Source organism: Salvelinus sp. IW2-2015, linkage group LG5, assembly GCF_002910315.2.
Source record: "Salvelinus sp. IW2-2015 linkage group LG5, ASM291031v2, whole genome shotgun sequence".
Taxonomy (NCBI): Eukaryota; Metazoa; Chordata; class Actinopteri; order Salmoniformes; family Salmonidae; genus Salvelinus; species Salvelinus sp. IW2-2015.
In genome coordinates, this window is record NC_036844.1 from 1,584,186 (window position 1) to 1,600,246 (window position 16,061).

Sequence of the window (16,061 nt, forward strand, 5' to 3'; positions counted from 1 at the left end):
CTCCAGTGTTAATCTGCTAAATTGTAATTATTCGATTTATTGCCTACCTCCTCATGCCTTTTGCACACATTGTATATAGATTCTCTTTTTTTCTACCATGTTATTGACTTGTTTATTGTTTACTCCATGTGTAACTCTGTGTTGTTGTCTGTTCACACTGCTATGCTTTATCTTGGCCAGGTCGCAGTTGCAAATGAGAACTTGTTCTCAACTAGCCTACCTGGTTAAATAAAGGTGAAATAAAAAAATAMAATAAAAAAATACTAAGTAAATCCACTTCCTTTACTTGGACTTATAAAATAATGCTTTGTTGTGTTATGTTGTTCCCGCTTTTCCAAGTTTACAAATGAATGACTTGCCTGGTGTTTTATTATTTTGYATTTTTTCATTGTCTACACAGGAATGTCCCTGTGTAATATTGGTATTATTGTTGGAAGTAAAACATTTTTTWWATAATAATAATGAAAGTACAGTTGAAAATTAGGCCTACACATTATACCTTACCATACACGCTCTTCTGCTGAGACTCAATCATAGTTCTTCCCATGCATCCCCAATACATTTGTAGTTAAGTTTAAATCCTGTAAKGCTAGTATATCGGTCTATCAACCCTCAATGAATGAAAGAGACTCAGTTTCTGGAATATAACTGATCGAGGATTTATACGAAACCAAACACTCTCGTTCTCCCAGCATGTCGCATTTTTGTTCCTTTGGCAAAACTGTTTAGGCCTATTGGCCTACTAAATATGAATCTGATCCCTCGAATATAATGCAATCCTTTTCGATTTTTATTATATAATAAAATATTTTGAGCATTTTCAGACAAATCACTACGAATAAAGTGTGGAACAGTACAGGCTGGTGGGAGGATCTATAGGAGGACAGGCTCATTATAATACCTGGAATGGAATAAATGGAACAGAGTCATACATGTGGTTTCCATATGTTACGGATACAGGTATCCTGTGTGTGTGTATCCTGTGTGTGTATTTCTTTTCTCTCCTTCTCCCCTCACAGGTGGCAATCATCATTCCCCAATCAGAAGACACACCTYCTCCTGTTTCTATTACCMAAACACAACCCCTTTCCCTTGGTTTAAAAACCCATTCAGTTATTCTCTCAGGAGCTCAATCTCTCTGTCATGCAATCTCTCTGTAGATCTCTTGTGTTTGCAACTACATTTCACTTTGTCCATTATCCTGTGAGTATTGGTTTTGTTATGGTGTTTGAATGTTTGTTTGATAGTGGGAAAGGGGGTACCAAGACAAGTTGCCCATGGGCATACACTACCCGTAGGAATACCCGCTCCCCATTACCGTGTGTTTACAAATAAACCATGAGTGTTTGACGGTAATTTAGTTGTCTGTGGTTTTTTGTTCTCACTGTTACGTTTTCACTATTATACTTTGCATGAGTTATGTTACGGGTCTCGTTACCATCCCCCCTAGACTGCCGGGCCAAAGGGATTCGTAACACCATATGTTTGATACCGTTCCAGGTATTCCATTCCAGCCATTACAATGAGCCCATCCTCATATAGCTCCTCCCACCAYCCTCCACTGGTGTGGAAGATGTCCAAACTGATGCGTAAAGGCACACAGCTTTCTGTAAGCATGAGCAAGGCCACTTCCACTATTACAAATCATCCGGAATAAAAGAAAGAGCATGAGTTGAGCCATTCCCAAACATGCGCAGTGGAGAAGAACGCAAACTGGTATTTCTCAGGCAGAGTTGAGGTGGAAGCTAGCATAGCATTAAAATAGAGGAGACAACATCAACGTCACAAGATAACGATGTCAAAGGTTATTTACAATACAACATTACATTACTATAAAAAGACAACGTATGTAAACCTCCATGCCTAAAGATCAACCCTGTCCAGACACCTGTTTGGATAAATGTGTTGCACCATTACAGTGGTTCTTCCTTTAACTTGTGCATAGTACTGCAGCACAGCTTGCGGGCTGCTGCAGAATTCTATGGCACGTTATTTAAGTGTAAKCCATTGTTGCCATTAATGCTAGTTAGTGCTAGTTTGACCACCAGAGGGCATCTTTGAGAARCATTTGACTGTTTTTAATATTGGCTGTACTAGAAAATGTAAAACCTTTTTTTTAAGAACATAGAATATGGGATTGATTTTAAATTTAGCTTACTTAATTTGATTAATATTATGGTGTTTCTATTCCAAGAAAAACTAAACCCTCAGGGTTTCCGGAAAATATGGCGATGTACAACGTGACTACTCCGGTGGGAGTAGGCTACTAAGTGACTGCGAGTGAAGAGCAAAATAATCCCAACATTTACACACCCTAATTGTAGGCTAACCAATACCCAAACGGAGAAAATGAAAATAAAATAAAAATCTCATTGATTTATCAAGACTAGTGCCCATGCTTGTCTCGGAGCAGCGCGAAACGGTGCTGAAATAGTTGACCACAAGCAGGTAAGTTATTAGTACACATCCTATTATAACAATTTGACGACTTTGGGTGTTCCAGTAAGCAACAATTTGTTGCCATCATTAGCCTACTTTATTCCAATGTTTCTGTCATTCGATGACATGAATCCATCCAGATGTGGTTAGAAAACAATGCATTTGGTGGACTCTCACATGAGTTGATGCTGGAGAGACGAAGCAGGTACGGGGAGTAAAACATTTAATAAAGACGGACATGGAATGAGACAGGAACAGCATCAGCAAACTAATACTAAAGACAAAAACATCACAATGCAGCAGCGGGGAACAGAGCTGGGGAACTGACAAATATAGGGGAGGAAATGAACAGGTGATAAGTGAGTCCAGGTGAGTCTAATAACGCTGATGCGTGTGACGAGGGAAGGCAGGTGTGCGTGATGGACGGCAGGAGTGCGTGATGCAGGGCAACCTGGCGCCCTCAAGCGCCAGGGGGAGGGAAGAGCGGGAGCAGACGTGACAGACTCGGTAAGAGTCTATTGTCCTGCTGATAGCCCATCAAGGGTGGATGGCTTATTTTGTATTCTTAAATACTGTTAGACTTTTGGGATTATGGTCACGGACAGTGCTATTCGCCTGTGTTACGCCGAACGCGAAGCCCAGGAAAATGAACAGGTACAGTAGGCTACAATACTGTAAAGTAGGCCTAATAATGCTAAAAATAATGCTTTACTTTAAGTCTTTACTTTATGCTGCTCATTTTTACATTGTATTCCATTTCAAGCGAGACTATTCAAGCCATCGACTCGCTGATGGTTGAAGATGATGAGCAATCGGCAAAGACCATCTGGAATCTACTAGCATCACGGCTCAACATCGCTCTAATCACAGTCAGAAGACAGTTGAAGAAACTTGAGTTATGGAAAGAGTTTGACTCTGTAAGCCATTTTATATACATATGTATATATTTTTTTTAATCCCCCAGAACATTAACCATGTGTGTTCTCTTGTTTTGTACTGTTCTGTAGTTTTGACCCAATGATTCGTCTGACAAACAAAGAACTTTGCGTGCTGCAGGCCCAGGCATGGATCAAATCTGGCGAGACATTCAATGACATTATCAAGAGATATGCTGGACCCTATGTCAGAGAGGTGTTTTTGGGACCACATCGTGTCTATTGTCCTGCTGATAGCCCTTGTGAAAAACAAGTGTTTGAAAACAACATGTTTTCAAAATGCCTCCAGCTGTCCATCACTACTGTAAATAAAAACACAGTATTTACAGTGGAACAAATATATTATTGAATTCGATTTAAAAATAATAATAATAATAATAATAATTGGTATGACACGGCTCTCTGAACTCGAGGTCGGCTTCTAAATGAAAATACAGATCAATAAAATATACACGTAGATCTATTTCAATTTAGAGGATTGGAGGATACAAAATTAATATCTAAGGGGGATTTTTTGTTAGGGCAAATCTGGTCTGTGATATTGATTTAGAAATGTGAAACCTTACAGAGAATATCTAAAGGGCTTTTATATAATTATAATGCAGGGTTAATAATAGTAATCATTGGATAACAGATCGGCTCTTGGAACTCATTAAAAGGCGGCTTCTGTCTTCAATATAATCATTAATTCAGAAGGTTAAACCCATAGGTTTTAGTCCTGATGTAGGTTATAATAATCCATGCCTTCTGGGAATGTTTAAAAGTGTCACGCCCTGATCTGTGTCACCTGTCCTTGTGCTTGTCTCCACCCCCCTCCAGGTGTCGCCCAAACCTCCCTATTATCCCCTGTGTATTTATACCTGTGTTTTGTCTGTTTGTTGCCAGTTCGTCTTGTTCGTTCAAGCTAACCAGCGTTTTTCCTGTCAGCTCCTTTCGTTTCCCAGCCTCTCTTTCCTCGTCCTCCTGGTTTTTGACCTTTGCCTGTTCTGACCCTGTACCCCCCCGCCTGACCTCTCTGTCTGACCCTGAGCCTGCCTGCCGTCCTGTACCTTTGCTCCACCTCTGGATTACTGGACTCTGCCTGTCCCCGGCCCTGTGTTCGACTGCCGTCCGTACCTTACACTAGATTTTCGACCCCTGCCTGCCTTGACCTATCTTTGCCTGCCCCTGTTGCCACAATTAACTTTGTTACTTCGACAGTCTGCATCTGGGTCTTACCTTGATCCCTGAAGAAAAGTCCAAAAGTTATGGATGGAGTTAGAATTGTGGCTGTCAGAAGTATTAAAATCAACCAATGTCAGCCTTTAAATGCTTAATTATCCAAATGTTTAAAGTGCATGTGGGCGATGGAGAGAATGCACTTGACTGTTTTTAATATTGACCGTCAATCAAAAACACAGCATCTACCGTGGTAGAAATATGTTATTGAATATATCTTTTTTTTTTACCATTTCAAAATGCATATGTTTATTAGGCTACTGTGCAGTATTTTTTTATGCTCCTTTCCTACTCTCCTTCTTGGCAAGAGTCTATTGTCCTGCTAATAGCCCATCATGGGTGGATGGCTTCTTTTGTATTCCAATGTGAGGAGTACTGGAAAGGTGTGAATCCAGGATACAATAAGCCATAAGTATACATCAGATTGCTGATTGTCCTCAATTTGATTATGTAACAACATACTGTAGCACCATGACCAGGATCTCTATTAATTTGGCTTTCAGGAGCAACGGAAGTGCTGCGGATAGCGTGATCACACAGTCGTCCGGAACAGCTGGTGCTCTCATGAATGTTTCAGTGTTATTTGCCTCGAAGCGAGCATAGAAGTAGTTTACCTCGTCTGGTATGCTCGTGTCACTGGGCAGCTCTCAGCTGTGCTTCCCTTTGTAGTCTGTAATGGTTTGCAAGCCCTGCCACATCCGACGAGCGTCAGAGCCGATGTAGTACGATTCAATCTTAGTCCTGTATTGATGCTTTGTCTGTTTGATGGTTTGTTGGAGGGCATAGCGGGATTTCTTATAAGCTTCCGGGTTAGAGTCCCGCTCCTTGAAAGCGGCAGCGGTCACTGTAGGGACGACGTCATCGATGCACTTATTGATGTGGCCAATGACTGATGTGGTGTACTCCTCAATGCCATCGGAAGAATCCCGGAACATATTTCAGTCTGTGCTAGCAAAACAGTCCTCTAGCTTAATATCTGCTTCATCCGACCACTTTTTTATTGATCTAGTCACTGGTGCTTCCGGCTTTAATCTTTGCTTGTACACAGGAATCAGGAGGATAGAATTATGGTCAGATTTGCCAAATGGAGGGTGAGGGAGAGCTTTGTATGCGTCTCTGTATGTGAAGTAAAGGTGGTCCAGAGTTTTTTTCCCTCTGGTTGCACATTTAACACGCTGATAGAAATTTAGTAACACGGATTCAAGTTTCCCTGCATTATAGTCCCTGGCTACTGGGAGCGCCGCCTCTGTGTGAGCGTTTTCTTGTTTGCTTATGGCGGAATACAGCTCATTCAATGCTGTCTTAGACCAGCCTCTGACTGTGGTGGTATGTAAAACAGCTACAAAAAATACGGAGGAAAACTCTCTAGGTAGATAGTGTTGTCTACAGCTTATCATGAGATACTCTACCTCAGGAGAGCAATAGCTCGAGTCTTCCTTAGATATCGTGCACCAGTTGTTATTTACAAAAATACATAGTCCGCCGCCCCTTGTCTTACTAGACGCCGCTGTTCTATCCTGCAGGTACAGCGTATAACCAGCCAGCTGTATGTTGATAGTGTCGTCGTTCGGCCACGACTCCTTGAAGCATAAGATATTACAGTTTTGAAAGTCAATTTTATTCTCCAAAGATTGCACGTTTGCTAGCAGAATGGAATGAAGTGGGGGTTTATTCGATCGCCTACGAATTCTCAGCCTGATTACCAACAATGACGAGACAGCCTACAGGGAGGAGGTGAGGGCCCTGGAAGTGTGGTGCCAGGAAAATAACCTCTCACCCAACGTCAACAAAACAAAGGAGTATACAGTATTCTACTGTATCTAACTCTGACATTGCTCGCCCAATATTTATATATTCTTAATTCCATTCCTTTACTTTAGATTTGTGTGTATTGTTGTGAAATTGTTCGATATTACTGTTAGATATTACTGCAGTGTTAGAGCTAGAAACAAGCATTTTGCTACACCCGCAATAACATCTGCTGTGTGACAAATCAAATGTTATAACATTTTGGGGGGGGGATTTGACCACACTGCTCACGTCGCGTGCGCAAGCGTTGTATAAATGTAATAAATGTACGCATACATGTTATTCAATAATTGCACCCACACTGCTCGCACACGTCTGCATATCCAGGCGCTAAAATAGAACTCGCCTCTCGCATCTCCTCATTGGCTATTAGGAGCATATACCCACGTAGGTGATTGAAAGATGAACTGAGGTCCACACTCCAACCGGTAGTGGTAATACCGTTGATACCGTTGGTTGCCAACCGTCATATTAAGTCGAAAGAAGAAGAAGAAGCCTGAAGGAGGAAAGATTACTAGAAACAAACTCGGTTTATCCTTTTATCTGTGGATTCATTGTCGAGTAGAGGAGCTTGTGCATTTCAGGTAAAATAACAACCCAATGTTTATATCCCAGGACAAATTAGCTAGCAACAGCAAGCTAGCTAGCTAAATTGCCATAAATGGTTAATGCTTTTTGACCTGTCCCCAAATTAATATTTGGTTGGTTCRGAGTTTGTTGCGATATTTCAACCTGCGTGTCCTAATCGCATCTTGTGTGGGTGGACAAAATCAACACGCGTGCGTGCGGTCTGGCCAGCATGTAAGAAATAGGAGAAGTGACTTGTTATCTCCAATTGGCTACAACATAAATCATGTCATACTGCTGGAGGCCTACCCTCATGTTGGGCTCATGCTGAGACACTCTTAACTCTTGCCCCATGAGTAGCAGTGTTCTATTCAGGTTCGACTTCTTCCCCCACATACCACTTTTTTCTACAGGAAGCAGCTCTCTGTCTATCATTGGGTGAAAAATCTTGCGCTTAGTAGCGCAATCTAAATCTTGCGCTTAGTAGCGCAATCTTGTCACATACACTGAGTGTACAAAACATTAGGAACACCTTCCTAATATTGAGTTGCACCCCCTTTTGCCCTCAGAACAGCCTCAATTTGTCAGAACATAGATTCTACAAGGTGTCAGAAACATTCCATAAGGACGCTGGCCCATGATGACTCCAATGCTTCCCACAGTTGTGTGAAGTTGACTGGATGTCCTTTGGGTGGTGGACCATTCTTGATACACGGGAAACTGTTGAGCTTGAAAATCCCAGCAGCGTTTTAGTTCTTGACACACTCAAACCGGTGTGCCTGGTACCTACTGCCATACCCTGTTCAAAGGCACTTAAATATTTTGTCTTGCCCATTCACCCTCTGAATGGCACACATACACAATCCATGTCTCCATTGTCTCAAGGCTTAAAAATCCTTCTTTAACCTGTCACCTCCCCTTCATCTACACTGATTGAAGTGGATTTAACAAGTGACATCAATAAGGGATCATAGCTTTCACCTGGATTCACCTGGTCAGTCTATGTCATGGAAAGAGCAGGAAAGAGTGTTCCTAATATTTTGTAAACTCAGTGTACATAGTCACCTCCTACAATAGCCAAGCATTAAATTAAATGGAATAAGAGAAGCATTTCTCTTCAGACCTAAGTATTTTTCCACCTGATTGGCCTGAAGCATTCCAAACCACTCCCACACTCCTTCTGTATAAATAACTCAGAGTCCTTATGTTATCTCTCTCTCAGCGAAGGGCCACTTCATGCTGTCATTAACTGTACACAAAGCCCAGCTCCAATGTGAAATCTGAGAGGCAAGTATTGTGTCTAGGGCTTCTCCTTTGTCATGTCTGTCCACCAATTGAAAATATTGAGGGCTATCAAGGTGTAAAGGCTTGACCCAGTTTGTTACCATGTCATTAGTGTGTCACTAATGGTCTGTTACAAATCACTGGGAAAATAGGTTGCATCCTTAATTATTCATACATTGGCATACAATCTCTGTCAACATTCCACCAAGGTCACCCTCAGCTTCCCCCACACACACACACACACACCTGTATCTAAATCAAGCAGTGTAAGAAACCCATGTTTTAAGAGCACATGCATGGCCTTTGCATTCTAGTGTATTTCAGTACCAGTTGATTGACATGTAGCCTATAGCTGCAAATAATTTGAAAAAAATAATTTGCCATGAATACCTGTAAATTGCACAACAAACTGATTTACTAAAGACCTTCACAAGAAAATGGTGCGTGCATTGTGCACATTTATGCATGTGCTCTCTCTCTCCCGCTCCTTTTCTCTCTCTCTCTCCCTCTCAAAACACACACAGAGAGTGATTCTGGACCCACATACAGACTTCATAATATTGACTCATAAAACGTGACTGCTCTGCAAAATGTAAAGAATTCCATATCATCTGCATTTATATCGTAATTCACTCACCGCCACTGCTTTATACCTGTTGCTGGCTCTCCCCTCCAGTACTGGCATTGAATGAATGCAGAGCAAGAGGTGATATGCCAAGACGCTACAGTAAACCCAAGGAAGCAGCATCATCTTTTGATTCGGAGCAGACTCGCAGTTTGACTGGGCTGGAGCACACTTTGGGGAATAGCAAGGGCAGAAGAAATGAATGACGGAGAAGTGTCTCGCAGGGGGATTTTATACTCCCTAATTTCTTTGTTCTCTTTCTTCAAATTACATGTTTTATGGGCCTAAGTGATAAATTCACAGGCGCCCACGTGATTTAACCCCTTGCCAGCTGCATCCATGTCCTCAAGCACCTTGTGAACCTTCTCTTTTAAAATTCCTTAAGCATGTGCTAATGTTGTCTCTAGGCTAACAGACCACAAGAGTTCAACCTGGTCTCAGAGCATTTCATATTATTCTGTACGTAAATCCGATACACTCCATTTAGTATGATATGTTAGGTTTCGTATGGTATGTATTCATTTGAGACCACCATTTGTATAATATGTTACGAATTTGCAAAATGTACAATATGTTACAAATTTAAATTTGTTGTTGCTAACATTGGCTAGGTGGCTAACTTTAGCTGGCTGACTAACATTAGCTAGGCTAGGAGTTAGGGTTAAAGTTAAGGTTAGGTTAGAGGGTTAGGGGAAGGGTTAGTTAACATGCTAAGTAGTTGCAAAGTAGCTAAAAAGTTGTAAGTAGTTGCTAATTAGCTAAGATGTTGAAGTTGTTTGTGAGGAGATTTGAATATGCAAACTTTGGGCTGCTAGATGTTTGCATTATACACCCCGACAAACCATCATCCTTTTGATTTTGCCTTAAGTAACCTTCTGTCTTAAGTAATCACAACAAACGTACCTATTCATACTCATTTGATTGTCCCAGATTTACATTTACTATGTTATGTTTAGTCTATGAGACCAGGCTGTAGAGTTTGATCGGTTGGAGACATGTTTTAATAACATGTTTATTACCCTTGATTTATAGATTACTTTGATGGAGATTTGTTTTTATAACTCAAGTTGTTTACTTGCAAAGATACTTTTTCCAGTTTTTAGGGTAGCCTGTAAAATGTCCAATGCAGCCATTTTTATCTCAATATTAAATCATTTCTGTGTAACAATGAAGTACAGTACCTTACTGTGATTGAAAACAATTTAAATGGTCAAAAATAAACGAAATTGCTTTTTAGCAAAGCGCAATTTCTCAAGCAAGAACTTTGCTAGGGCTGTCTGAGAGTGGTCTACCCTCATAGTGTGGATATACATACTGAACAAAATAGAAACGCAATATGTAAAGTGTTGGTCCCATGTTTCATGAACTGAAATAAGAAATCGCAGAAATGTTTCATATGCACAAAAAGCTTATTTCTGTTAGTGAGCATTTCTCCTTTGCCAAGATAATCCATCCACCTGATAGGTTTGGCATATCAAGAAGCTGGTTAAACAGCACGAACATTACACAGGTGCACCTTGTGCTGGGGATAATAAAATGCCACTCTAAAATGTGCAGTTCTGTCATGCATCACAATGCCACAAATGTTTCAAGTTTTGAGTGAGCATGCAATTGGCATGCTGACTGCAGGAATGTCTACCAGAGCTGTTGCCAGATAATTTAATGTTCCTTTCTCTACCATAAGCGGCCTCCAACGTCGTTTTAGAGAATTTGGCAGTACGTCCTACCGGCCTTACAACCGCAGATCACGTGTAACCACACCAGCCCAGGACCTCCACATCCAGCTTCTTCACCTGCGGGATCGTCTTAGACCAGCCACCCGAACAGCTGATGAAGCTGTGGATTCCACAACCAAAGAATTTCTGCACAAACTGTCAGAAACCGTCTCAGGGAAGCTCATCTGCGTGCTCGTCATCCTCACCAGGTTCTTGACCTGACTGCAGTTTGGCGTCGTCAGTAGGCAAATGCTCATCTTCGATGGCCACTGGCACACTGGARAAGTGTGCTCTTCATGTATGAATCCCGGTTTCAACTGTACCGGTGTGAGAGAAAAATGATGTATTTACCTGATTTGTTTAATATTATTAGTTAACAATTATATGCTTACCAATAGTAAGACATTTCTATTCTACCAATAATGTGCTTCTGAGAAAGGATGGTTCCTCTCTTCCACGTTCACTCCCAGCAGCTGGTCTAGGAGTGTTGTCAAGCACATAGGATAATGATAAACTTGACGAACAGAATAGACCTGTATTGTTTCCAATCTTGTGTTGCCCAATAGCCTGCTGGAATAGGCTACAGAGAATGGGGTTGTGTCAGGACTTCCGCCGAAGTCCCTCTTTGTTCGGGCGGCGTTCGGAGGTCGACGTCACCGGTCTTCTAGCCATCGCTGATCCACCTTTCATTTTCCATTGGTTTTGTCTTTGTTTTCTACACACCTGGTTTTCATTCACCAATTACATGTTCATGAATTTAACCCACTGTTTCCCCCATGTTTTCTGTGCGTGATTGTTTCAATGGTAATTTCGTTTCATGAAGGCTGGTATTTCGACAGGTGCTGTTTTCACCCGTGCGTAATATATTTACCGTTTGTATTTGGTCAAGTGTATTTGTTACCTTGTGCCTTTATTTTTGAGTAAAGTACGTTGCTCACTCATTTTGCTCTCCTGCGCCTGACTTCATGCACCAGCTACACTCACCTTCTGACTGGTTGTCACGCCCTGACCTTAGAGATCCTTTTTATGTCTCTATTTTGGTTTGGTCAGGGTGTGAGTTGGGGTGGGTATTCTATGTTCTATTATTTGTATTTCTATGTTTTGGCCGGGTAGGGTTCTCAATCAGGGACAGCTGTCTATCGTTGTCTCTGATTGAGAACCATACTTAGGTAGCCCTTTTTCCCACCTGTCTTTGTGGGAAGTTGACTTTGTTTATGGCACATAACCTTTAGCTTCACGGTTTGTTTTGTATTGTTTATTGTTTTGTCGGCGTCATTTCTAATTAAAAAGAAAATGTACGCTCACCACGCTGCACCTTGGTCCTCTTCCTTCAACAGTAATTAAAATCACTGAATCAAATATTAATAATATGGATATGAACTGAATATATAAGCAGAAAGTGAATATCTGAATATATCCAGTGAATATAATAAAATATAGAATAACACTAATAATGAGAGAATTTTCATGTTTGTTTTGTTTTATTTTCTAAACCTTACAAAGTGACAGTGGCAAAGACATTGATAGAGATGGTTGATGTGAACTTTTATGAGTGTTGACAGTATATGAATGGTAATATGTTATTAGTGGTTTTTGGATAGAACTCTAATAATTACATGTTTTAGTAAATTGAAGAAGCTGAGGTTTCCATACAAGGTTAAATGATGAATAGAGGGATTGAGCCTTGAGACTGACAAAATAGGTGAGCCGCAAGTGAAAGTGAGTAGTACTCACTGAACTCAAGACTGTAAGGGACAAAAAGGGGCATTTGGAGCAGAAGTATGAATTGTTGAGTGGTATTTTTTTTTTTACAATTTCCAATTATTACTACACAATTTTATAGTTTGGGTAACACCACTGAATTTAAGCAAGAAGGTAATGTCATTTAAAATGATTTATTTCCATTACGAGGAACAGTATTTCAAATTAAGGTAGATCCAAGTAAATGTTTTAGTACCGATGTTAAGCTGATAAACCACCACCAGCTTTTTTAAGGTTCTAACAGATTTGTTAAACAGGTTAAATTTTGAGACTACATTAATGCAACAGGTAAGAATAAGATTGGTATGATTACCGGAAAGGGATTCTGGGATTTGTTTTGTTTTTAAAGGTGTTTATTCCACTTGATGGGACACTGCATTATCTGATGTATCTTAATTAAGTAAGATTTTTTCTTCCAGTACTGATGGAATTCTACTTGTTGTTAAGGGAGCTTCCAAATTAAGTAAGGCCTGGCTATTTTTGTTTGTTTTTACCCTACGTTTTGAATATTTGTTAGTGGTGTTAACACTGTGTTTAATATATCGTATGGAGTCTATTTCATTTGGTTTAGTGGGTTTTTCACGGGTTAGAAAGCATACACCTTAAAGGGCACACAAATTGAATTTTCTGAAGTTTTCATTTTATGAGTAGACCATGACAAGGACAGAGAGGGTGCGCTGCCTCTGAATGAGGGACAACTGTCGCTAGTCAATTTTACTATTCCTTGAATTACCTTATAGGATACAATTAAGTTAAGATGGAGTTATCAAGGGTTCAAATTTGATTTGTTATTTTGATTTAACAGGCAGTGTTGATGTCTGCTATTTTTGGCCGCATGAATCACAATGTGATTCCCCAAAGGGGGAATTACCTGTCCCCTGGGGCCTTTCGGTAAATATGCAAATAGATTTTCTTAACATGCCTGCCTGTAAAAGGAAAAAAGAGATGTTGGTAATGGTTGACAGTACTAAGTTTTACCCACCTCGAGTGAAATATAGAAGTGTATCAAATGATATATGCAGAAGTGTATGGCTGTTTGTTTTGTTTGTTGTTTTGCTTCAATAACAAATCTCACCAGATTGGGTCTGCTGAATGGTTAAAATTTCTTCCTAAGGATTAGCGGTCTAAACTCCCTGATCCTGTAACTCTGCAGTGAGATCGACAAGATGATAGGGGAATAAAAGCCCATTTGAAAAAAAAATATGCTTTCAACTGTGTGTTGTTATTCTCGTTGACTTCTGGTTTAGAAATGTGTATTAAGAATATGGGTAGTAGTAATAATTTGTCATACAGTGAATAATTTGTCATATAGTGTTTGTTGTTGTGAATGCAGTTAGACGGTTGAGCCCTCGGGCTATCAACCTCGTGCTGTCTTAAGTCTGCACAGACAACTAATTACCTTTTACACACTATATGCTGACTGCCACGTATACAGAAAGGGGTTGTATTTTCTCTATAAAAGCAGAGACCCGGCTATGTTTGTTAACCTTTCAACTCTGAACCATTCTTGGTGATGTTGATTGCTTCATTTTTGCAAATCTTATAATAAAGCTGTTGTTGAAAGAATCTACAGTCTCTCTTACTATAGAATTTCTCTGACAAATTTTAATTGGGTTTTAATTATCATTTGTAAACTGAATGATTTCCCTGACCTATTCCCTATTCCTGACTACATTACTGATGAAGACACCAATCTTGAGCATAAGGACACAGATGTGGAGCTAATTTTCCACACAGTATGTACAAAGTGCCCAAAGAGGGGTCTCTGTCACTGGTGTAGGAAGTGTTCTAAACGAGATGGACATTTTCTACCGCTGCGCTCGTTGTCAGCGGGATGATTGTCCCATTTTCTGTAATGAAGCTTGTGTGATTTTATTTTTATGTTCCATTTTCTGTTCCAGATTGACTGTGTTTTGATAAGGAAGGTATAAAACTCAGCAACACAAAGGAAGGTTGTTTAGCATGGATGAAATGTCAGGCACCAGAAGGATGTTGTTTGTTTAAATGTATGCTTAAATCTTCTTATGGCTGCAATCCCGTTAACGGGATCGATATGACAACAGCCAGTGAAAGTGCAGGGCGCCAAATTCAAACAGAAATCTCATAATTAAAATTCCTCAAACATACAAGTATCGTATACCATTTTAAAGGTAATCTTGTTGTTAATCCCACCAAAGTGTCCGATTTCAAAAAGGCTTTACAGCGAAAGCACCACAAACGATTATGTTAGGTCACCGCCAAATCACAGAAAAACACAGCCATTTTTCCAGCCAAAGACAGGAGTCACAAAAAGCAGAAATAGAGATAAAATGAATCACTAACCTTTGATCTTCATCAGATGACACTCATAGGACTTCATGTTACACAATACATGTATGTTTTGTTCGGTAAAGTTCATATTTATATCCAAAAATCTCAGTTTACATTGGCGCGTTGTTCAGTAGTTCCAAAAACATCCAGTGATTTTGCAGAGAGCCACATCAATTCCCATAAATACTCATAATAAACGATCAAAGATCAAATGTTATACATGGAATTTTAGATCCACTTCTCCTTAATGCAACCGCTGTGTCAGATTTCAAAAAAGCTTTACGGAAAAAGCAAACCATGCAATAATCTGAGGTCGGCGCTCAAAGCCCAATCAAGACAAAAATATATCCGCCATATTGTGCAGTCAATAGAAGTCAGAAATAACGTTATAAATATTCACTTACCTTTGATGATCTTCATCAGAATGCACTCCCAGGAGTCCCAGTTCCACAATAAATGTTTGATTTGTTCGGTAATGTCCATAATTTCTGTCCAAATAGCTCGCTCTCTCTCACATGTTCAGCGCATGTTCAGGTCATGGTAGACCTTACTCAATCCCCTCTCATTCGGCCCCACTTCACAGTAGAACCATCAGACAAGGTTCTAAATACTGTTGACATCTAGTGGAAGCCTTAGGAAGTGCAAAATGACCCATATCCCACTGTGTATTCGATAGGGGCTGAGTTGAAAATCGACTAACCTCAGATTTCCCACTTCCTGGTTGGATTTTTTCTCAGGTTGCCGCCTCCCATATGAGTTTGGTTATACTCAGACATCATTCAAACAGTTTTAGAAACTTCAGAGTGTTTTCTATCCAAATATACTTATAATATGCATATATTAGCAACTGGGACTCAGGAGCAGGCAGTTTACTCTGGGCACCTTTTCATCCAAGCTACTCAATACTGCCCCACAGCCATAAGAAGTTAAAAGGATCCACCCCATTTTCGCCTAAAATGACATACCCAAATCTAACTGCCTGTAGCTCATGCCCTGAAGCAAGAATATGCATATTCTTGATACCATTTGAAAGGAAACACTTTGAAGTTTGCAGAAATATAAAAGGAATGTAAGATAATATATCACATTAGATTTGGTATAAGATAATACAAAGAAAAAAACAACMATTTTTTAAATATTGTTTTTGTACCATCATCTTTGAAATGTAAGAGAAAGGCCATAATGTATCATTCTAGCCCAGGTGCAATTTAGATTTTGGCCACTAGACGGCAGCAGTGTATGTGCAAAGTTTTAGACTGATCCAATGAACCATTGCATTTCTGTTCAAAATGTTGCATCATGAATGCCCAAATGTGCCTAATTTGTTTATTAATAACTTTTCAAAACAATAGCATGGTATTATTTCACTGTAAAAGCTACTGTAAATTGGACATGCAG

The 16,061-nt window shown here is 40.0% G+C and overlaps 1 protein-coding gene across 1 annotated transcript in view; it reads right to left on the minus strand.

Moving 5' to 3' along the window:
* LOC111964462 (stromelysin-3-like) overlaps nt 1-9,149 on the minus strand; it is a 54,410-nt gene extending 45,261 nt beyond the window's left edge. Inside the window, exon 1 of the mRNA XM_070443511.1 lies at nt 8,890-9,149. Within this exon, the coding sequence (XP_070299612.1) occupies nt 8,890-9,003 (114 nt within the window). The 5' untranslated portion in view covers nt 9,004-9,149. The remainder of the gene's footprint in view (nt 1-8,889) is intronic.
* Nucleotides 9,150-16,061: the final 6,912 nt, after the last annotated feature.